Source organism: Microcaecilia unicolor, unplaced genomic scaffold (assembly GCF_901765095.1).
Source record: "Microcaecilia unicolor unplaced genomic scaffold, aMicUni1.1, whole genome shotgun sequence".
In the NCBI taxonomy this organism is placed as follows: Eukaryota; Metazoa; Chordata; class Amphibia; order Gymnophiona; family Siphonopidae; genus Microcaecilia; species Microcaecilia unicolor.
Window position 1 is genome coordinate 1,214 of NW_021963093.1, and position 23,828 is coordinate 25,041.

General features: G+C 45.4%; 1 protein-coding gene across 1 annotated transcript in view; it reads left to right on the forward strand.

The window, feature by feature from the left end:
• Positions 1-880: 880 nt before the first annotated feature.
• LOC115458926 (acetyl-coenzyme A transporter 1-like) overlaps positions 881-23,828 on the forward strand; it is a gene marked incomplete at its 5' end in the record, with an annotated part of 28,690 nt that continues 5,742 nt past the window's right edge. The window contains 3 exon segments of the mRNA XM_030188782.1: positions 881-1,065; positions 5,993-6,110; positions 8,219-8,434. Coding sequence (XP_030044642.1) covers positions 881-1,065; positions 5,993-6,110; positions 8,219-8,434 — 519 coding nt within the window.

Consider the following 23,828-nt stretch of genomic DNA (forward strand, 5'->3'; position numbering starts at 1 on the left):
ATAACTCCCTATAGGCCCTCCCGCACCCTTACATCCTTTCTGGTCACCATCTTTCTTCCCCCCCCCCCCCCCCCCCCCCCCACACCCTTTGTACAGACTTGAATCCACCCATCATTCGGCTTTCTTTTCTATTTCACCTTCTCTCTGGAATTCCCACTGACATCATGCAGATCCTATCTTCGGTTTCAAAGTCTTCTGAAGGCCCATGTTTTTCTTAAGTGTTCACTGTGGATACCTGAGGTTCGGGTTATTTTCTGGCAGTTGCAAGCATGCTTTTTTTTTTATTTTGTTTGTTTTCATCTTGTTTTATTTGTGCTGCACTATCTGACGTAGTTCCTTTCTATTACAGTTTTATTGTAAACCACCTTGATTGTACCCTGAAAGGCAGTATATAAGCTTTTCAGTATACATAAACATAAATATTACAACACTAGTAAGAAATGCCCGTTTCTGGCAAAAATGAAACGGGCGCTAGCAGGGTAATCCCCCCCCCCCCCCCCCCCGTCCTCCCTCCCTCCCAAGTTGCAGACATCCCCTCTGTGCCTCCGTTCCGAGTTGCACACCTCTCCTCTTCATCCCTTCGTCCCTCAGTGACGTGGTTGCGAGGGCCGCCCCGCCCTCAGCGTCATCGCGTTTTGACGCGAGGGCCGCCCCGCCCTCAACATCATCGCGTTTTGACACGAGGGCGGAGCTACAGTGACTGGAGCCTGCAGGCCAAACCGGATATCTCGGGCGCCTCAAGTTTCCGGCTTGAGGCTTCAAAGTGCCTTTTATATATATAGATTTTGACAATTATCTATTTCCACTAGAGGGTTTGTGAGCATTTTCTTTACAAACCTGTCCTGTGAATTTTCCAAATTGTGTATCCTTTCTATCACAGATTGGGTTTTCAGCAGCAGATGCAGTGACAGGACTGAAGATGGTAGAACAAGGTGTTCCTAAAGAACATTTAGCCCTACTAGCAGTTCCAATGGTACCTCTACAGATACTTCTGCCTCTGCTGATCAGCAAATACACTGCAGGCCCACGGCCTCTGAATGTCATGTATAAAGCTATGCCATTTAGGTAAGTAAAAGAAGAAATATTTATGTAAAAATTATAACTCATGGAAATATGACTAAATCAGATTGTCTTCCTTGTGAGAGCAATTGGAGAAACCTTTTAGCAGACTGAAATGCTACATCTACTCTGCATCCCAAAGATGAGAGAATTTTTTATTAGGTGTCCCAAGCCCCGTTATTCTGAGTGGGGCCTATGTACTAACTATGGGGCTGACATTCAGATCGTAGGAGGGAGCCCAGCTAACTCCCGCAATCGGCGGTCAGCCCGGATATTGAATGCTGGGCCATTTCTGGTGACCGGCATTGAATATCTGGTTTATTTGTAGCCAGTTTAAGTTAACCAGCTAAGTCAATAATCAAAGGTAGCCGGTTAACTTTAAACAGTCTAAAGATATAATTGGCCCAGTGTGGCTGCTTACAATAGCTAGATAAGAATTACTTATTCAGGGATAGCCAGCTATATCAAAGGATATAGTCGGTTATCTCCTAGGTGCTAACCGAGAATATTCAGCCGGGGATAACCAGCTATCCCCTGCTGAATATTTCTGGATAGCCGGTTAAGTGCCATTTAATTGGCCGGGTTCCGTTCCTGGCTGGTTAAATGGTTTTGAATTTGGGGGGAGGGGGAGAAGGTATGTTCTTAACTCAAATTAATGCACCTTTGTGTGTATTAGCACATGTTAGTAAGTATGGCTCTACACTTGTAGTGGTGTCTGATAAGAAAATTTGGGGTTCATTTTCAAAACACAAAAATGTTCAATAAACATCATAAGATGGTAGAAGGATTTTTTTTTTTTCCATTAAAAACATCCAATTTGTAATTTTTGCCACCCCGACTTTAGACATTTTGCTTCACATTTTGCTTCACTGTTTGTCTAGATTTCAAGAGGGTGTATGTGGGGGCATGGTTTTGGTGGGACGTAGGCAGGATATGGGCAGCACCAAAAGTTAGATGTTTTTCTTCAATAATGGAAAAAAATTAAAACATCTAGGGCCAAAATTAAGTCATTTTTAGCTAGATTTGTTTCAGTCATGACTATGAGGCATATTTTCAAAGCACTTTGGGAGGCTAAGTTCCATAGGTTTCTATGGAACTTTGGGAGGCTAAGTGCTTTGAAAATGAGCTTGTAAGTGACCCAAAAGGTGCCCTAAATGACCACTGGAGGGATTAAGGTATAAACCTCCTCACTACCCCAGTGGTCACTGACCCCCCTTTCTCCTCTCCAAAACTATGAAAGAAACAGTACATACCAGCCTGTATGACTGCTTCAGATGTTATGGCCAGTCCTATTAAAGCAGCAAGCAGGCTCCTGGAGTAGCCTAGTGGTCAGTGCAATGCACTGTAGAGAAAGAGACCCAGGCCCATGTCCCATTCTAGCTGTTACACTTGTGGTGGAAAGAGTAAGCCCTCAAAACCCACCAAACGTCTACTGTACCTACATATAGGCGATACCTGAAGGCTTAAGGGCTATTGTAGTGGTGTACAGTTGGGTAGAGTAGGTTTTTGGTGGGGTTTGGAGGGCTCAATATACAATATAAGGGGGTAACGGTGAGATGTGTACCTGGGACCTTTTATGTGAAGTCCACAGCAGTGCCTCCTAGGGTGCCCCACTGCTCTGCTTTGATGTCTGTGTGGCTAGTCTACTAAGAATGCTGGCCCCCCACATTCCATTGGCTTGTTTTTGTTGTTTTTCTCTTGAACTTTTTTTTTTTTTTTTTTTCAAAAATTGTCCTAAAAGATAGACACTTTGGCAGCTAAGTCCCATATCGGCGCCATACCCAGATATTCCATACCGGGCCGTTTCCTGTGACAGCATTGAATATCTGGGGTTTTTTCGGCCGGATTAAACATAACAAGCCAAGTTAATATTCAGCTCTGGTCGGTTAAATTTATAGCGGCCAAAGATAGGACTGCTCTGTAGGTGGTCCTGTTTGGCTGCTAAACTTAGCTGGCGATATGCTGAATATTTGCAGCAAGCTGGTTATATCGCATGATATAGCCTGTAAGCCGCTTTGCACTAAGCAGTAATATTCAGCGGAGATAACCGGCTATCTTGCACTGAATGTTAGTTCTTAACCGATTAAGTGCTATTTAACTGGCCAGGAACCATTTCTAGCCAGTTAAATAGCACTGAAGATCGGCTGGACTGAGCACAAAAACAACTGGCAAATGGCTGTTTTTGAAACAAAAAGTTGGATTATTTTCTGGTTTGAAAATGCCCCTCCTTTGCTTGAAAGCAAGGTGTACAATCAGATTGCTCTTTAACTCTTCCCAGTAACCAAACAGATATGTAGCACTGTTCAAAGAAAAGAACTGAGTTAACATATCTTCTTGTTTTGGGAGCACACATTCCTGTTAACTTTTCTGCACTAACAGAGGTGAGATCATAGCACTTTAGCAAGGTTTGAGGCTGAGATGTGCCCCAATTCCTTTGCTGGTTTTCTGTCCACCCATTGTTCTCCTGCATATAGAAAATTAATCATACCTATAAAGGAAGAACTGAAGTTCCAGGACAATAGTTTTATGTTTCAACAATCTTTATTGATGGGACAGCAAGATTAACAAGCAGTAATTCAATTTACAACAAGAGAAACCAGTACAAACTGAATAATAACAGAGTAAGGAATGTCCCACCTAGTTTTTCTTTTACTCCCCCCATTCCCAACCCGAAACCCCCCCTACCTAACATAGTACCTCTCCAAATTCAAGCTCTCCCTTAATCAATGCGGCATAGTAAATGGCAATTGTTTTATAAAATTGTATATGGTTAGTAAGGAATGTAGATATTTTAATTGTCCGATAAATTGTTTTTACACTCACTCTGTTACTGCATTTATTGGTCTGCTGATTAATTATTGTTGTGTTATGCATTTTTCTCATTTGTGCCCCTTTATGTTGGTAATTAATAGAGGTTCCAATATGATCTTTTTATTCTGTAAACTGCTGTGATATGACTTTGGAAGGGCAGTATATTGACGTAAATAATAATAATAAAAAATTCTTACTTTTCAAAAACTCAAAGGAAACACTTTATGATTTGAATTGTTTCATTGCTGTTAGTTGATTTTTCCCTTCGAACAAACCCTGAACTAACACAGAGAAGCATTTTCAGTGAAGGAAATATGAGTGTTGGTATTCAGGGAGATTTGGGGTTGCAAAGGGCAAATGATGGATAATTGGGGAAAAATACCAAAGAAGCAGAATTATGTGAAGGTGACCTTAGAGGTCAGAGTTGAAGAATACCAGATAAGTAAAAGAGAAAATATAAGGCATTAAGTGATTGGACAAAATTAAGCTTCAGTAATCTGACAAGCACATCTTGTGGCAGTCAGATTTGTTAAGCTTCCAGGGAAATACACAGAAAGACCAGAGAGAGATTTTATTTTCCTTATACTGAAATTTAGATTGATACAAATAAGAATTCAATTTTCTGTAACACTGGGATAAAATAATTTTTATTGTAACAAAACTAAACTCTGGAGTGTTTTTCCTTTGACAGAAGGGCTTTCTTTCAGTCTCTTCTTAAGTTGTTCAGTTCCCCCCTTAGAGGCAAGGGGAGGGGGGGCTATACACAATCTTGGCTATAGGAGTGGCTCTGCCCCTCTTTGCTGTCCCACACATTGCAGAATTCTATTAGCATCAGAACACTCATATAGGCTTTACCATCTGATAAAACAGCATTTCTTAAAGGTAGCCACTAACTAACATACTTTTTGTAGCCTTTGCAAATGATGTTCACTAATAACAAGTAATGTAGAAAAATCATCAATGCAGTGTCACGGAACACCAAGCACCCACCTGGGACTAACCCTCCAGCCACCTGGAGGGTCTATCTCCAGCATTGCTCGGGCCCACCTGCACCAGACGTTCTGTACACTAGTCAACCCTCCACCCCCACGCACTAGGCTCCATTTGCCTCTGGGCCAGTCTCCCACTCACAATTTATTCCTGGGTGATTTCTGGGACACGGGCCACATTTTCAGGGGTCCCACAAGTCCTGGAAAGCACCCACATACCCAACACACAAAACACTAGGATTTTTAGCCAGTCCAAGACATCAGAGCCAAAAAACTAACAGGTTTTATTGTCGCAGTTGAACAGTGAACTATATAAAACAGATGGAAAAGTACAGCAAACCAATAACAGTTAAAACAAACAGGAATCAATTTTAAAGCTATGTAACACTTATTGACTACCTGAATAATGCCCAGGGAGTACAGGAAATATAGTTGCTCATAGGTTACAGAATATAACTGGTTACAGAATATAACTGCTCACAGAATATAACTGCTCACAGGGCCTCAGTGAAGAGATCTTTCTTTCTCCTCTCCCTATCTGAGACTAAGAGAAATCTAGTATTTCCAGGCTGAATTTGAGCTACTGGGCCAATCAGAGCCCAAAACAAGTTTGTAAAAGTAGCTGGTCACATCCACTGCAGGGTACTTTCTCTCTCTGTGCTAAACTAAAGAAGGAACCGTCATTTGTTTTTGTGTAACGTCTTTAAACATAAACATGCATCAACTGCTAGCCAAATTAGAGAAAAACACTTCATGAAATATTCTTATAATTCTCATGCTGGAAAATTCACCATTTTGCTACATGCGGCCACTAGCAAAAGATGGTAGCAGTACTCCCAAAACCACCAAAAATTGTATTCTGAGAATGCTTGTTATAGAATTCTGCAGCAGTACTCACCCAAATATATGGGTGGCAGTATAGGAGAAAACAAAGGACCAGAAATCATGCTAGATCACTTTGCAGTGAAATGCATGTGAACAGTTAATTAAGAGGGTCCTGGGAAGGCTGGATAAATTTGAAAAACAAAATCACTCGAATGACACCAAGAGACATTTGTAAATATGTACAAACTCTCATTTTTCTGGTTATAATTTTCTCTGTTCTGATCCATTTTGTCCTCATCCCCATGCAGGCTTCTAATGGGCTTGGAATTTGCTATACTTGTTTGGTGGACTCCTAAAGTAGCACATGAAGGAGGATTCCCTATTTACTACTATATTGTTGTGTTGCTGAGTTATGCCTTGCATCAGGTATTGCTATATTTTACTTACAGAACCTGTATTTTTCACTTCTCGTTCCCTTACAGAAATATGTCATGATGCAAATGGTCATGTAAAGCTCTAAAGAGAGGGCCACATAATGATTTATAGACCTTACCATGCATGTTCATGTGTAGGGTGACTGTATTGTTCCATGTCCAGGCAAACAAGCTCAGTCGATTCTGGTTTTCTCATCATATATATGGAGAGAGAGTGTTCTGATTTTCCTAATGATGGCCAGATGCACAAAGCTTAAAGTGCTATTAACATTTGCTTTAGGTTGGTTCTAGCCAGACTAAAGCAAGAGATTATGTAGCTAGTAACGCACAAAGGGGTTTTCCATGGCTCTAATGTGTGCCATTTGCAGCTGCTGAGAACCACATACAAATGAATTCTAGTGAGCTCATTAGTATTCTAATGTGCAGCAGTAAGTTAAGGAGCAAATTTTACGGCTGCTCTGGAGCTGTCGGAGAGGAGAGAAGCAGCTCCGGTGCTCCCCTCCAATTTATTTTTTTAAAGTTCCCTGGTGCCTGAACCCCCCCCCCCCCCCCCCCCCCCCCCCCACCAATCTTTTTTTTTTTTTTTTTTTTTTTTTTTAAATTTCCCCTGGTGTCCAGTGAACCGGACGCCTTTCCCCCGTACATTCACACACACCCCTCCATGTACCTTTACAAGACATAGGCATGAGGGTAGGAACAACAGCTCCTGCCTTGGGCTGCCTGGAACACAATGGCAGTGCCCATGCCCTACCCAGTGCTTTCTGGGATGTACTGGGCAGGGCTAAGCACCATATATTATTATTTATTTATTTGTAACACTTATACCCCGCGCTTTCCCACTTATTAGCAGGTTCAATGTGGCTTACATAATATAGCAGAAAACAAGATAACAAGGAAAGAAACTCCTTAAATGGGTTTAGCCCTGTTCTGTGCATCCCAGAATGCACTGGGCAGTGCCTGGGCACCGCCATTGTGTTCTAGGCGGGCCCGAGGGAGGAGCTGTTGCTCCTTCCTTCCTGCTCCACCTTGTATAGATACAGGGAGGGGCGCAGTGGGGTTGGGACCTGGAGGGAAGTGTGTGCATCGCTGGGGAAGGGGTCTGGTTCACTGGACCACCATGGAACATTTGAAAAAAAAGATTCGTGGGGAGGGCATCAGGGAGGGGAGGGGTCAGGATCCACTGAACCACCAGGGAAAATTAAAAAAGAAAAACAAAGAGAGAAAAAAAACTGTGGAATCGAGGAGGTCCTGCTCATCAGAGCTCTCAAATGGATTTGACAACTCAGACTCGCAAACAGCGAGCGATACACAAAGGGGGATCCATGCAGCTCATTTGCATGTAATCCCCTTTGTACATTGCTCAGCGAGTCGCTAAATTTTACTGAGGCAGCTGTATTTTATGTCTGCCTTTGTGCATCGGGCCCTGAGTTCCTTAGAAAAACATGATTATATCTCCCTGAATGCTGTAGAGTAAAAGCTAGGACTGGCTCAGCTTCTCGCCTTGAACATGAAGCTATATGGTAACTTTGCCCTTTTACCTTCTTTTATCTGTGGTGCCATCTATGTGGGAATGCAGATTCATAGCTTTACATATTGGTAGGTCATCAACTTACTGACCAATGTCAGAGTAGCAATTGTCATGGTCATGTGTGTTCCGAGTTGTATGAATCTTTGGGTTCAATGAAGTAGAATAGTGTGACTACATAAGAAAAAAAATATTATGATCAGATTAGTTTACAAAGAAACCATTGATTACAGTACTTCTGTGACATGGGCCCATAGTATACACTTTTTTTTTTTTTTTTAGATCACTGTAACTTGCTTAGTATTGTTTCTTATCCTGTGTCTGCTACCTAGCATTACCTACCTAGCATACCTAGCATTTCACTGTGCAATCTTATCTAGCTATTAGCATTCTTTTAATCATCTTCTGCTTCAAAATAGACTATGCACCTAGATGTCTCTCCTGTAGTATAAATTGAAATTAGGGAAAGTGCATGTTAGAACTCTGAGGATATACAAGGTTTTAACTGGTTTATGGTAAACAATAGACTTATTCCATTATCTGTTTTCAAACTTTTTTTTTTCTTTACCCCACAGGTCACTGTATATAGCATGTATGTTGCTGTTATGGCTTTCAATGCCAAAATTAGTGATCCTTTAATAGGAGGAACATACATGACTCTTCTAAATACGGTGTCAAATCTTGGAGGAAACTGGCCTGCCACAGTAGCTCTCTGGCTTGTAGATCCTCTGACAGTGAAAGAATGTGTAGGAGCCCAGGGTCAGAGCTGTGGAACTGCTAATGCTGCAGAAGTAAGTGTTTGGGATGACAATTTTCTTTCTAAAATTAGTTTGTCTGTAATGCTTCTTTTTCAGATTGAAAGACCAGCATCCCTGTTTTATAGTTGGATCTGTGCTCTATTCACTGCAGAATGCTGACATTTAGTTTTATTTATGTCACTTTACAAATGGATTGGTTTTGTGCGAACCATGACTAGAATGAACCTTACCCCTAAACGAGAGTATGTTAGGGATGATCTTGTTTTTCTTAATTTACTGCTAGTGATTGTCTCGGTACTTGCAGTGTGCCAGAGAGCTGCTTCCTGGAGTTTGTAAGGTATAATATGTAAGCTGATATGTCACGGCATGCTTGGAATTAATTGTTATCGAGCCAATGGTGTCTCTTGTATCAGAGCTCATAGTGCTACCATTAAGTCATGGGGTTGAATTTGCTTTTCTTTTTCTTAAATATCGTATTTGTTTTTTAATTAAATAAATTTTAGATACAAATTACTTTTTCTATAATACATACATTTCTTGTTACCTCTTGTTTATCCTGTGTATATTCCTCTTTACAAGATAGCCCCTGGCCCATGGACTTTACAGCCTGTACAGTGTTACATGTATCTACTAGCACCATAGAATTAATTAATAGCACTTTTAAGCAGTAGTATAAACTAGTAAAAAAGGCCCGTTTCTGTGAGCAATGAAACGGGCGCTAGCAAGCTTTACCTGCGGCAGCGTCGGGAGGGCGCAGGACGGCAGCATGGGGAGGGTACAGGTGGGTAATTTTTTTTTTTTTTGTGGGCGGCAGCGTCGGGGTCCCGGCGGATCAGGTGTTCGGACGGCACTCCTCCCCCTGTTTAGCTCGGTGTTTGTCGCTGTGCGGAGGGGGGGAGGCCCTGCGTAGGCCAGTGTTTCTCGCAGTGCATGGGGGGGTAGCGTCGGAGGGCGGTGGAACTTGCGATTGGCTGAGTGTCATAGCCCCGCCCTCCACGGCATCACGTTGTGACGCGAGGGCGGGGCATACACTCATGGGATCTTGCAACTACAAATTTGCATTTAGAATGTTGGGGTTGTGAATTATGTGTGGATGGGGCGTGGCTGAGGGCGGGTCTATGAGTGAAAGTGAGTGGTGCTGACAGCCTAGAAGACTACAGGGCTTCAGTGTTTCCCTGCCACACAGTGAGGTTCAGAACGTTGGCGGTGAGAATTATTTATATAGATGATGTTGTAGATGAATAGATTAACAGTAACTTTAACTACCAACCTGCCTTCTATTTTTTTATTTCATTTGCACAGATAATTTGAAAGTGCTAACTACTAATATGATTCTTTCATTATCAAGGGGCAGTCTTTCCTGTATGTCATTGCAAGGAGAATATAGAATCTTTTCACTCAAAAAAAAAAAACAACAACTGTTTAGTCGAGCTATATAGCACAGTTTCAATTTTAAATGTTTTTGCTCAATGTTATGATGCATGCTTTGTAATCATCCACAATACAGCTTAAGGGTTAGCTTTTTAAGATTAAAGGTGCTTTGGAACATTGTTTTGATTGACAACTGCTTTAATCAATAAATCTTTTCGTTTTCAAACTTATGGCTATACAAGATGAGAAGGACTCAAAACAAGGCCCAAACTTGTGATATAAAGGTTGAAGGATGTTCTAAGGTAGTTCCTCAATCCCTCCCATTTTATAAATCGTGTTCTCATCTTTGGGCAGCATACGAAAGGTTGAGGTTTAACTTTTTGATTTAGTCATCTGTTGCAAAAAATAATAAAATGAGCACAATAGAATCCAAGGAACATCCATTGTATAAAAGGATTTGTTGAGCTCTGCTTCTTAAATGTAGCATTTGTTTTTATTTCTATGTTAAAGAATTGTTAATTCGTTATTCCTTAGCGTCCCTCCGGACCGGACCAGGATTGGACTGATGGGTTGTGCTCGCCTACCAGCAGGTGGAGACTGAGAAAAAACTCTGACTCTAGAGAGCCAATAGGAGCCCTGGCCATGTGACCTTAGCCCCAGTATTTTCTCAGTCTCCCAGCAGGTAGGAAGTGAGCCCATTAGTCTCTCTCCTTTTCTCTTTAGATATTACAGATATTTGTGATAATTCTTCTGTGCCTGGAATCTTATTTAGAGGCTTGACAGGGTTTCCTTTCTCTTCTTTCTTTGACAGCCTCGGGGGTGTTAAACTCGGGTGTCTCGAGTCCACCCCCCTTCCTCCCCATCTCCCTGGCTTAGCAGGGAAGGGCCGTCCCTTTCTCTGGAAAGGTGTACCGTCTTTAGGAGAGGCAGCCACTTTTAACAGGTAGCTGCTTTAAAAGAATTAAATCAAATAAAAGGAAATTCAAAGAAGCAGCCTTTCTTTCCCCAGACTTCTAACGAGCAGGCAGCTCCATTGTTTTATTATGATTGAGGGGTTATAAAAAAAAAACAAAAAAAACAAACAAAAGAAAATAATTCAGTATCTGTGACTTTAAACAGCGATTTTTCTCATCAGATTTAATTTCCTCCATTTTCTTGCGTTTTGGCGGCGGCAGTTTAAACAAATGAAGAAAAAAAAAAAAAAAAAGAAATGTGCGAACCGCGTAAGCGCGGCCACCTGTTTTTTCCGATATGGCTTAAAAGTTCAAACAGCTGCTGTCGGTCAGCGTCGCGCAGTTCACGCAGCCGGAACGTGTAAATTTTGCTCTCCCTTCAAGGTTTCTTCGGGTCCGGTGCTGCCTCCAGTTTTTTCGGGGCCTTTTTCGCCGGCTGTTGTTTCTTCGCCGTTCCACTGGGCTCCGCTTGTTCGGAGGTGTCGGGCGCGCTGTCGACGATCGCTACAGGGCCAGTGGAGCGAACGGCGGCCATTTTGTTTCTCCCTCCATCTTATCAGTCGGGGATCTCTCTGCTGAAGGTAAGGCTGCAGTTCATAGAGCAGTTCGGCTCCAAGATGTGTACACTTTTGTATGTGCTGAACGGCGTATTCTAAAATGCTCTTCACATCAGCAGGCAATATTTGGTTGAAAGGGGGCTCCTTTCATATATGAATATATAACAAGCTTTTCTTCTTTTAAATTTCTATGTATCACGGGGCTGTTAACACTAGTTTTTTCTGGTGCTCAGTCATTTTTCATTGCCTGGTGGAAAATCTACATCTTATCATAATATCATAATTCATTTCAAGCATTTTCCTCAATAGCTGTAGTATTATACAGTGTTTTAAGAACTTTAGAAACTTTCTCTATAGGCATAGAGTAAATTTCTGTCTTTCTCATTCCCTGGTGAATAGGACTACATTGTCTAAGAGTCAATTGATTGGTACTTTGCAATTCTGACCATAATATATTAGTTCCTTTCAAGCATTTTACTCCATGCCTATGATGTTATATAGTGTTTTAAGAACTTAACAGACACTCTCAATGGCTGTAGTGTTATACAGTGTTTTCTTTTTCCGACTTTAAGAAGCCTTCTCTAGAGGCATACACTATATTTTTCAGATGCCATGGGGATATATCAGCTCTTTCATATTCTCTGAGGGACAGTCCTGTCTACCAAGCTCCCAATCACTCAGCTGCCTTAGCAGGCATGCTTTATTCATGTCTTCCCTTCTTTTCCAACTGCCTTGAAGCCTCTCATTTTTCATTTTAGCTTTCTTCTGGTTTTTACAGGACATATGGTCACTTAGAGAATAAAGTCATCCTTTCACTTAAAGATAGTGGACGGTCCTCAAACCATCTACTCGTGTTTGTCTCTACTCTATCAGTGCAGCATTGGCAGATTATAAACATCCTGGTTTGGTCCAGTATGCCTATACATACCATCTGCTATCTCTTCCTCTTCCTTAGAGACCTGATGTTATATCAAGCTTTCTTGAATTCAGATACAGTCTTGTCTACACTGCCTTCACCAAGTGGCTGTGGCACAACTTCACTTTTTTCGTTACAGGTAATTTCCAAGTTTGTCCTTTTTCATTTTCATTCTATGCGCCTTCACTCCAGAGTGTTCTTTCAATTGGAAGGGGATTCACTCACTTCCTGTGTATTTATACCATAGGTACATAAGTATGGTTATGCTGGGTAAGGCCTAAAGTCCATCAAGTCCAGCATTCATATCTAATGGGCATAGGTACATAAGTTTTGCCATTCTGGGGAAGCTCAAATGTCCACCTTTCTACAGCCAGAACAGCATTAAAGAAAAGAAAAAAAAAAAAAAAAAACCTCTCACGAGAGTATCGAACAGAAATCTCTGCTCCAAAAGCAAGGCTTTGCAGTAATTCTGCAAACTAACGCATACAATATTTGCCATGGCTGTTCACCACTAGGAACACCGGGGACCCTGGGCCTAGGTTCGGTGTTTTAACCTGAAACAAGCTCAACATTCATATCTATTGGGTGTGAGTCTGGTACTACTACTACTACTTAACATTTCTAGAGCGCTACTAGGGTTACGCAGCGCTGTACAAATTAACAAAGAAGGACGTTCCCTGCTCAAAGGAGCTTACAATCTACATCTCAGTGAGGGAGGACGCATGACCGTGGTACGTGGATTAGTGGTATGTGGATTAGGGAGATCCAAGAAATTACAGGCCGGTGAATCAGACGTTCATACTGGGACAATTTTTTTCTGTCCGGAGCGTACTACCATAGCTGGTGGACTCCTATATTCAGAACGTTCTATATTCAGAACTTACCCAACTATGGAACGCCATAGAGATAGGGTTGGAGTTTGTAGCCCTATTTAACTGGTGTCCTTGGTCACCCTTCCTCTTCTCCTCAGGATCCAGAGAATGGCTAGTTTTTTGCTTATGCATTAACCGGTCATTTTCAGCAGTACTCTCTCTTCCGTTCTTTTATAGATCTAAGAGGATGTTCATTGCGCTCTTAGGGTCATTTCATTCTTACCTAGACGACTGCCTAATTGGAGAAAGTCTTATCAGCAGAGTTCTCAGGTCACGCACCGGGTGTTGCATTTCTTACAGTCTCTAGGTTGGGTGGTGATTGTAGCCAGGCCTCTCATTTGATCTCTCATTTGATCTCTCATCAGATATCTCTGATTTTCTCTTTGTTTAGTCAGGTTGGCGCACAGTCTTTTGTCTCCTCTGCAAACATCCCAGTTTATATTTTTCTTGGTGACCTTGGGCCTTCGGCCATTTCCTCGCTCTATTCTGCAGAATGCAATTTTACTTTCTAATGCCCAAGAAGGAATTTTCCTTCATCCTATTGCGAATCTCATGGTCATCAATCGCACTATTTAAGTGTCATCTAGTTATCTCAAGAACCTTAGTTCTGTCATTGGGATGCTTCGTGCAGTACACTTTTTGGCAGAAGCTTGTTTGTATATATTTTTTTTCTGGGGGACCTCAGCAATTCGTTTTACCTTCGGGTGAATTTTGTTTTCCCTACTGACAAACAAGGCGGAGAGAGCTATGTTGGTCCTTGCCATGGCAATGGGTTATGTCATCCGCCAAGGAGGAGTTAAGAGTATACTCTTGAGTTTGTACTCATTTTTTCTTAGTTGTGTCACCCTGCATTTAGGTGAATGGACTCTCATTTTTTCAGCCTTACTTCCTCACTGCGACACTTCAGGGCTATCTCTTTTTGCCTTCAGGCTCACGAACATTTCTTGCTTCTTCCGTTCAGCAACAGTCTTGACGGAGACAGGGACAGATGCCAACGTCCAGCAGGGGTTTTTCAGCCTTCTTTATGCGTTTCTTCCATCATCTCACTAGGTGTTTACGCAGAACCAAGGCACCCTTCTACATCCGGACCCCCAGTCACTCAAACTTATGGCGTGGTTACTGGGTCTGCAACATCTTTGATATTTTCGCAGGAAGTACTTCAAGTTTTAATTGCTTCCAGACAGAAATCTACATTAAAGTCCTATGAATCAAAGTGGCGACGGTTCACTCTGTGGTACTCCTCTCGCCACTTCATTCCACAAATAGTATCCATTTTGCATGTTTTGGAATATCTTCTGCATCTTGCGAAATCTTGTCTGTCTTACTCATCCATTAGAGTTCATTTGGCAGCTCTATCAGTGATGCATGATACTGTTGACAACCGCACGCTTATGCAGCATCCACTGTCAAAGCGGTTTCTTAAAGGAGTCCTGCACCTGTACCTCCCGCTTCGTCCACCAGCTAGGTGAACTAGGTGAACAGACTCTTAAAGTTCTGTTTTCTAGTAGCCATAACTTTTTCTATAAAGTTTTCCTCTTCAAGCAGTGTTTCCCAGTAGCCATTGCAGCAAGTAGATCTATGTGTGGAATACTTCTACGGTTGGTAACTTCTTTTCGGTCTGCTGTAGTTTAAAGTTTTCACCTTTCCCAATCGGTTTTTTCTTATTGGTTTTGTCCTTCTAGCCAGTAGGCGTAAAAGTTTTTCATTGTTTCTAACCCGCTATATCGCGAAGGATCAAGGAAATGAGAATGTCTATTTCTCTTCTCGCTGAGAGGGCAGTTCCACAGCGTATTACAACATATTCCACAACTTCAGAAGCGGGCTCTATTCTTACTACGGCGATTTTTGGTGCTCTCGGTGCACATTGGTAAGTTGGCAACTTAGTCCTAGTTTCATTTTATTTTGCTCATTGGGACACACTACATGTTAGTTGTCGCCAGGTGGCCTATGCAGCATGAACATTTCTCTGCAGTTTTCATAGGGTCCCTCCCTTCAGATTACTGCTTTGGTACTTCCCATCAGTCCAATCCTGGTCCGGTCCGGAGGGACGCTAAGGAAGGAGAAATTAGATCTTACCTGCTAATTTGCTTTCCTTTAGTCCCTCCGGACCGGACCAGGCCCCTCCCATGTTCTCTCTACTCTTTAGCTTCTTTTATTAAGTAGGAAGTGTATTCAGTAGGAAGTGTATTCATTCCTTTACGATTCGTGGAACAATACTATATATATACAGAACTTTACGTGGTCTATACCACTTCTCTGGTGGTTGCTGGTGAGCTCAATTGCTGGAATCTATCTATAAAACCTTAAATACGCCATACCACTTCTCTGGTGAGAGTTGTGGCTGAGCTCAGTTGCTGGAATATCTATAAAACCTTAAATATGATTTACCACTTTTCTGGTGAGAGTTGCTGGTAAGCTCAGTTGATGGAATATATATAAAATCTTAAGTGGGCCATACCACTTCTCTGGTGAGAGTTGCTGGTGAGCTATAAGACAAGTGAGCCATACCACTTCTCTGGTGAGAGTTGCGGGTGAGCTATATTATGCGTGAGCCATACCACTTTCTGGGGAGAGTTGCGGGTGAGCTATATTATGCGTGAGCCATACCACTTCTCTGGGGAGAGTTGCTGGTGAGCTATATTACATGTGAGCCATATCGCTTCTCTGGTGAGAGTTGCTGGTGAGCTATAGTACAAGTGAGCCATACCACTTCTCTAGTGAGAGTTGCTGGTGAGCTGTAATACATATCGGGCCATACCACTTCTCTGGTGAGAGTTGCTGGTGAGCTCTGATACTTGGCATTGCCGAGTGCTTTGTGGCTGCTAGGATTCCATACGGCACAGAAGGTCTTTCTCTCTTTCCTGCTTTGTTATTCAAATACTGAGGCTAAGGTCACATGGCCAGGGCTCCTATTGGCTCTCTAGAGTCAGAGTTTTTTCTCAGTCTCCACCTGCTGGTAGGCGAGCACAACCCATCAGTCCAATCCTGGTCCGGTCCGGAGGGACTAAAGGAAAGCAAATTAGCAGGTAAGATCTAATTTCTCCTTGTCCCTCAAGATTAGACCAGATACTTGGGTTTGTGCTGTCCAGCCAGCAGGTGGAAACTGAGAACTACTGAGCTATGATGTCATCACTTAAGAACCCTGTGCAACCACTTGGCCAGTTAGTATTTCTCTGTCTCCAGCAGGTGGTAGGCTTTCCATGTATAGTTTGGTAGGACTTTATTTCCTTTTTCTCTTGGTCAGTCTTATTTGTAATCAAAAAAAAAAAAAAAAAAAAGTGAAGGGGATTCCAGGTCCCTCAACCAAAGCAAACCAACACTTTTCTTAAGGGACTAAGTTTATTTTGTGCCTTGGACCTTTCCCTTGGAGAGAAAGCCTTGAGTGCCTGAATGTAATTGCTGCTCAATAGACAGCTTGATTAGCAGTTGCCTCTATCGGTTGTTTTTTTGATTTTTATTTACCCAATGTGGTTTATCGGGGGGAATCTGCTATGGAAAGGCTTTTGTTTTTGGCTCCATTGGTTTTCTTTATCAGACTAGCCTCTGTGCAGGGTTGCTGATGTGTTTTCACTATAGTAGTGCTGCAAGATAAAAACAACTGGATTGTGAGGGTCAGCTACTGTGGGGGTGGGAAATGCATTGTGATGGGAGAAAAGCTGTGATTTTCCTTTTGTGATGGGAGAATTCTCTTGGTGTCAAAGGGATAAGCAGTGCTCTGGTTCATCTGGCCTAGCACAGCTGCTAATTAATGGCTAAAGTGGTGGCAGACACAATTTTGGCAGGAATCACTGCTAAGTTTGCAGTGCCCATGGCCGTTGTCAAAGAGGAGCCTCTTCAGTTGTCTCCCTCCTCGCTGGCAAAGATAGAGCCTTCTCTTGCTGGTAGTTCCCAGGACTTAGGTGTTGTCAAAGTTTCCTCACCTGAATGTATTTTCTTCTTATATAGTGCATTTTGTATGGGTAGAGATTTACTCTACTAGTTTTGCTTTACCTTATGTTGCTGCTTCTCCTAGCTGTTAAGCACGGGGTTGTAGAAATGGTACACCAAACCTTTGACTCCAACTCGCTCCTCTATTTTCCTACTGTCTGATTCAGACTCCAGCTCCTACTGATATTTAGGTTTTAATTTTTTTTTGTGCTGAATCTAAAGTAATGGTAATTATAGCTTACATTTACCATATATTATAATGTTGCAAGTTTTTATTTTGAATCTGGAGTCAGTGCATTTTTACCAACTTTGACTCAGACTCCTCACAAAATTGCTTCCGACTCCACAACCCTGGATAATTGCCCCAGTTGGGAAGGGAAGAAGATTAGGATTATGTAGACTCTGGAGTAGAGGAGGAACTAAATTTAAATTGGCAGAGCAGTAGTTTGGACTAGAGGAAAACATCCTCTCCGAGAGAGTTGAAGTTTCGCAAGAAGAGGATCTTTCTGTGATCTATATTTTGGTAAGGAGGACTTTAATTTCCTGGATTTTGTCCACCCTTAAGATTTCAATGAATAAGCCCCATTTTAGTTCTGGTTCCTTGGACCCCCTTTTCTTTGGTATCGGAAAGCCTTCCATAGCATTCCCTATTCTTCAGGCGAAAGATGATATTTCTGTAGAATGGGAGGTTCCAGATGCCAGTTTTTTATGTTAAGCGGTCTATGGCTTTTCTTTACCTGGTATCCTCTCAGCAGTCTGAAAAATTCAAACTGTTTAAGGCAGATGTGGTGGTTTTTTGACTGTGACAAAGAAGACTGCTATGGTTGAGTGAGAGACAGTATTGAAAGTTCCATATCATCAAGCTGATCAATCCATAGACTGGTGGGTTGTGTCCATCTACCAGCAGGTGGAGATAGAGAGCAAACTTTTGCCTCCCTATATGTGGTCATGTGCTGCCGGAAACTCCTCAGTATGTTCTCTATCTCAGCAGGTGGTGGTCACACACAGCAGCAGCTCTGGCTAGGCCTCCAAGCCTAATCCTTAGGTTTTGTTGAGGCCTGGGGTTGAGGGCTCTTTTGAGCAAGTGCAAACCTGGTGGTGCCAGGTCCCTCCTTTTCTCCCCCCTCCCGCTGGCTCCGTTAAAAAAAAAAAAAAAAAAATTTTAAACGTCCTTAAAGGCATTTATTTCGACGTTTATTTAAACGTTCATTGCAGCTACTCACTGGGACACCAGTTCGTTACAGCTCGGAGCGGCAAGCAGGTAATTTTACCTTTTTATAGCGGGCAGGGGGTTCCCCGATTCTTCTCCTCGTGGCATATGGCGTCGGAGGGCGAGGGCGCAAAGGGTCGCTCCCCGGATCGCTGGAGCGCTTCTAAAGGGGATGCGGGGGTTTTACAGTCTGATTCGCCCTTGATGGGTGACAGTTTAGTGACCGATGAATGTCCCGGTCCTTCCTCCGGCGTGGCAGTTTTTCCCGCCATAAACGCCCATCCCCCGCTCTTCGCCTCCGCCATCTTGGCCGGCCACGCGGCTCGGACGGCTTCTTCGTGGGCCGCCCTTGAGGTTGGAGACATTAATGCCATGAACGCCCTTAATTTGGGCGACGGCACAAAAGCGGCTAAAGTTAAGCGCCGTTTTTTCCCCGCACGGCTCCTTCGCGGAGTGTCGCGCCGGACGCCATTTTGGATGCGCAGCATGTCTCTCCCCCGCTCGTGTGAGCGCCGGTTGAGGGTGCGTCTAGGGCTGTTGCCCAGGCTGCGGAAGTGCACAGTCTGAGGGGTTTCTCCCCCGAGTTTGTTTTGCTGCTGCATCAGGCTTTCCTCATGCAAAACGCTGCCCCTGCTCCCTCGTCTGGTAAAGAGGTTGAGGTTCCCAGAGGTAACGCCCTCGGGTTGATTCCCAGGCCTTGGAGGACTTTGTCTCCTCCGATGTAGATGAGGGCAGCGTGTCTGAGGTCTCCCAACGGTCCTTGCGGATTCCTTGGAGGAGATAGATCCCCGCTCGGATGGAGCGGATGACCCCTCTTCAGCGCGGCTTTTTAGCCCAGAGGATTTGCCCAACCTGTTGTTACAGGCCATGGACACTTTGAAGATTTCCTCTCCGGAGGACGTCTCTCCCTCAGCCCCTGTTGGCTCTGCCATTATGCTGGGGACGAAGCGCCCGCCTAGAACCTTCCACGTGCATGATGCCATGCACACCTTAATTTCGGCTCAATGGGATGTCCCGGAAGCGAGCCTTAAAGTGGCTAGGGCTATGTCCCGCCTCTATCCTTTGGCTGTGAGTGAACGTGAGGCCTATCTGTGGTCTACCGTGGATTCTTTAATCACTGCGGTGACTAAGAAAACGGCGTTGCCGGTGGAAGGTGGCACGGCCCTAAAGGACGTCCAAGACAGAAGATTGGAGGCGGCCTTAAGGTCGTCCTTTGAGGCAGCTGCTTTAAGTTTGCAGGCCTCAGTTTGCGGCTCCTATGTGGCCAGGGCGTGCCTGACTATGGTGCAGCGGGCTTCCCCCTCGGATCATTCCTTGAGGGCTGATTGGCCGGCCCTGGAATCGGGCTTAGCCTATTTGGCAGACTTGCTGTATGATGTCTTGAGAGCCTCAGCTAAAGGCATGGCTCAGACAGTCTCTGCGCGGCGGTGGCTTTGGCTGAAACATTGGTCTGCTGACCACGCCTCTAAATCCCGCCTGGCTAGATTGCCTTTTAAAGGCAAGCTGCTCTTTGGGGTCGAGCTGGACAAAATCGTGACCGATCTCGGCACGTCTAAGGGCAAGAAATTACCAGAGGTCAGGGCTCGGGCTAGTACTCGTCCCGGTACCTCCAGAGGACGGTTGCAGGAAGCCCGTCGGTACCGCCCGGGCAAGTCGGGTTCCTCTGCCCCCTCTTCCTTCAAGAGGAATTCTCCCCCAAGCAGCATTCCTTTCGCAGAGACCGCCGTCCCGGAGGTGCTCCCTCCGGTCCTCCCCCAGGGTCTCGTACCCAATGACGGGGCCTTGGTCCACGCCCCAGTGCAGATTGGAGGACGGCTGTCCTCGTTTCGGGGCAAGTGGACCACAATAACTTCAGACGCGTGGGTGCTGGAAGTCATCAGAGACGGCTACAAGCTAGAGTTCTGCCGACCCTTAAGAGACGGGTTCGTACTCTCTCCCTGCAAGTCTCCGGTCAAAGCTGTGGCAGTGCAGCAGACCTTGGACAATCTGATCCGCCTGGGCGCGGTCGTTCCGGTGCCAGAAAGTCAGCTTGGCAAGGGACGTTACTCCATTTACTTTGTGGTACCAAAGAAAGGAGGTTCTGTCCGGCCTATCCTCGACCTCAAAGGGATCAATCGGGCCTTGAAAGTGCGGCACTTTCGCATGGAGACTCTCCGCTCTGTTATAGCGGCAGTGAAGGCAGGAGAGTTCTTGGCCTCCTTGGACATCAAGGAAGCGTACCTGCATATTCCCATCTGGCCTCCTCATCAACGCTTTCTGCGTTTTGCAGTCCTGGGACGACACTTCCAGTTCAGAGCCCTCCCATTCGGGTTGGCTACTGCTCCGCGGACCTTTTCCAAAGTAATGGTGGTCATCGCGGCCTTCCTACGAAAGGAAGGGGTACAAGTCCATCCTTATCTGGACGACTGGTTGATCCGAGCCCCCTCTTATGCAGAGTGCGGCTAAGCTGTGGACCGGGTAGTTGCTCTTTTGAGCTCCCTGGGATGGATCATCAACTGGGAGAAGAGCCAGCTGCGCCCGACTCAGTCCCTGGAGTACCTGGGAGTTCGATTCGACACCCAAGTGGGCAGAGTGTTCCTGCCAGACAATCGGATTGTCAAACTTCAGGCTCAGGTGGACCAGTTCCTAGTAGCCTCTCCTCTTCGGGCTTGGGACTATGTGCAGCTGTTGGGCTCTATGACGGCCACGATGGAAGTAGTGCCCTGGGCCAGGGCTCATATGAGACCACTTCAACACTCTTTGCTGCAGCGCTGGACTCCGATGTCGGAGGATTATGCTGTGCGCCTTCCCTTGGTCCCAGCAGTGCGCAAGGCGCTGAGCTGGTGGATGCAGACAGACAAGTTGTCTGCGGGAATGCCTCTGGTGACCCCAGAGTGGATTGTCGTCACGACGGACGCCTCTTTGTCGGGCTGGGGAGCCCACTGCTTGGGAAGGACAGCGCAGGGGCTCTGGTCTCCTGCAGAGGCAAAGTGGTCTATCAACCTCCTGGAACTCAGAGCCATTCGGTTGGCGCTTTTGGAGTTCATCCCGGTACTGGTGTTGAAGCCTGTACGGGTCCTGTCGGACAATGCCACGGCTGTGGCCTATGTCAACCGCCAGGGAGGTACCAAGAGCGCCCCTCTAGCCAAGGAGGCTATGAATCTTTGCCAGTGGGGGGAAGCGAACCTGGAGCAGCTTTCAGCGGCCCACATTGCCGGAGTCATGAATGTCAAGGCGGACTTTCTCAGTCGCCATACCTTGGAGCCCGGAGAGTGGCAGCTATCTGCTCAGGCGTTCTTGGACATCACGAAGCGCTGGGGCCAGCCGAGCCTAGATCTGATGGCGTCATCGGCCAATTGCCAAGTGCCGCGCTTTTTCAGCAGAGGACGGGACCCTCGATCCCTGGGAGTAGATGTTCTTCTCCAACAGTGGCCGACACAAGAGCTCCTCTATGTGTTCCCGCCCTGGCCCATGTTGGGCAGGGTGCTAGACCGGGTGGCAAAGCATCCCGGCAGGGTAATCCTGGTGGGTCTGGATTGGCCCAGACGTCCCTGGTATGCGGACTTGATCAGGCTCTCAGTCGACGATCCTCTGCGGCTGCCAGTGGAGCAGGGCCTGTTACATCAGGGTCCCGTGGTGATGGAGGATCCCTCCCCCTTTGGTCTTACGGCCTGGCTATTGAGCGGCAGCGTCTGAGGAAGAAGGGCTTCTCAGACAAGGTCATCGCCACTATGCTGAGAGCGAGGAAGCGCTCTACTTCTACTGCTTACGCCAGGGTTTGGCGTATTTTTGCAGCGTGGTGTGAAGCAGGCTCACTTTCTCCCTTCACTGCTCCAATTTCTTCAGTGTTGGCGTTCCTGCTAGAAGGTCTGGAGAAAGGCCTGTCGCTCAGTTCCCTTAAAGTCCAGGTAGCGGCTCTGGCTTGCTTCAGGGGCCGCCTGAAGGGTGCTTCCCTGGCTTCGCAGCCAGATGTGGTGCGCTTTCTCAAGGGAGTTAATCACCTGCGCCTTCCTTGGCACTCAGTGGTGCCTGCGTGGAATCTCAACCTGGTGCTAAGAGCATTGCAGAAGCCGCCTTTTGAACCCTTATCAAGGGCATCTCTGAAAGACCTGACGTGGAAAGCAGTCTTTTTTGGTGGCTATCACTTCAGCCAGAAGAGTTTCCGAGCTCCAGGCGCTCTCATGTCGAGAGCCTTTTCTGCAGTTCACTGAGGCAGGAGTGACTATTCGCACAGTGCCTTCCTTTCTGGCTAAGATTGTTTCTCGCTTCCATGTGAATCAGCAGCTCTGTCTCCCTTCCTTTCGTAGGGAGGACTACCCAGAGGAGTACTCTGCTCTTAAATATCTGGATGTGAGGCGAGTCATCATCAGATACTTGGAAGTGACCAATGATTTCCGGAAATCGGATCATCTGTTTGTCCTGTTTGCAGGTCCTCGTAAGGGTCTGCAGGCTGCTAAGCCTACAGTGGCAAGATGGGTCAAGGAAGCCATTGCAGCGGCTTATGTGGCCGCAAGGAAGGTGCCGCCTATCCAGCTGAAGGCTCTCTCCATGAGAGCTCAGGCGGCCTCGATGGCAGAGGCCGGATCCGTCTCCTTGGAAGAGATATGCAAGGCGGCAACTTGGGCTTCGGCTCATACATTCTCCAAGCTTACCGTTTGGCGGTGGCTGCACGGGCGGAGGCCCGGTTTGGAGCTTCAGTGTTGAGGTCAGGGATTTCAATGTCCCGCCCTGGGTGAGTACTGCTTCGGTACATCCCACCAGTCTATGGATTGATCAGCTTGATGATATGGAAGGTAAAATTATGTATAATCATACCTGATAATTTTCTTTCCATTAATCATAGCTGATCAATCCATAGCCCCTCCCAGATATCTGTACTGTTTTTATTCTGGTTGCATTTCAGGTTCAAGTTTAGTCTTCAGTTACTTCAGAAAGACTTCGTGTTCAAGTTTTTTCACTTGGATTCTTCAAGAGTTGAGACGAGTTTGTGTTACAGTGAGCTGCTGCATTCCTCTCCCCCCCGTTTTACGGGGCTGGATTGAGACATAAATTCTGCCGGCACTCCCTCCCGCTTCGTGCGGCTGTAGGGCAGCTTTGTACCCCTCCCGCTTCGGCGGTGTTAGGGTCAGTCAGCTCCTCCCGCGGTTGCGGTTGCAGGATAAGCCAGATCCCCCCGCATCGGCGGGTGTGGTGTCCCTCCCCCGCTCCGCGGGGATGAGCTGGACGGATTCCCCTCCCCCACTTGTGTGGGGATGAGCTGGGTTAATTCCCCTCCCCCGTTTCGGCGGTGGTGAGCTGGGCAGAGTGTCCCTTCGTGGGTGTAATTCTCTAAGTGCTGAGTCCTGCGGATGGAGCTTTGATATCGACATACTGAGGAGTTTCCGGCAGCACATGACCACATATAGGGAGGCAAAAGTTTGCTCTCTATCTCCACCTGCTGGTAGATGGACACAACCCACCAGTCTATGGATTGATCAGCTATGATTAATGGAAAGAAAATTATCAGGTATGATTATACATAATTTTACCATCTTCAGGACCACAGAATGTTCTATTTTGTAGCAAGTGTTTGAAGTCTCTGCATTATCTTTGCAGACAGCTGTTTGTAAAGGCTAGGTAGCTTGGGCATATATTAGGTGATA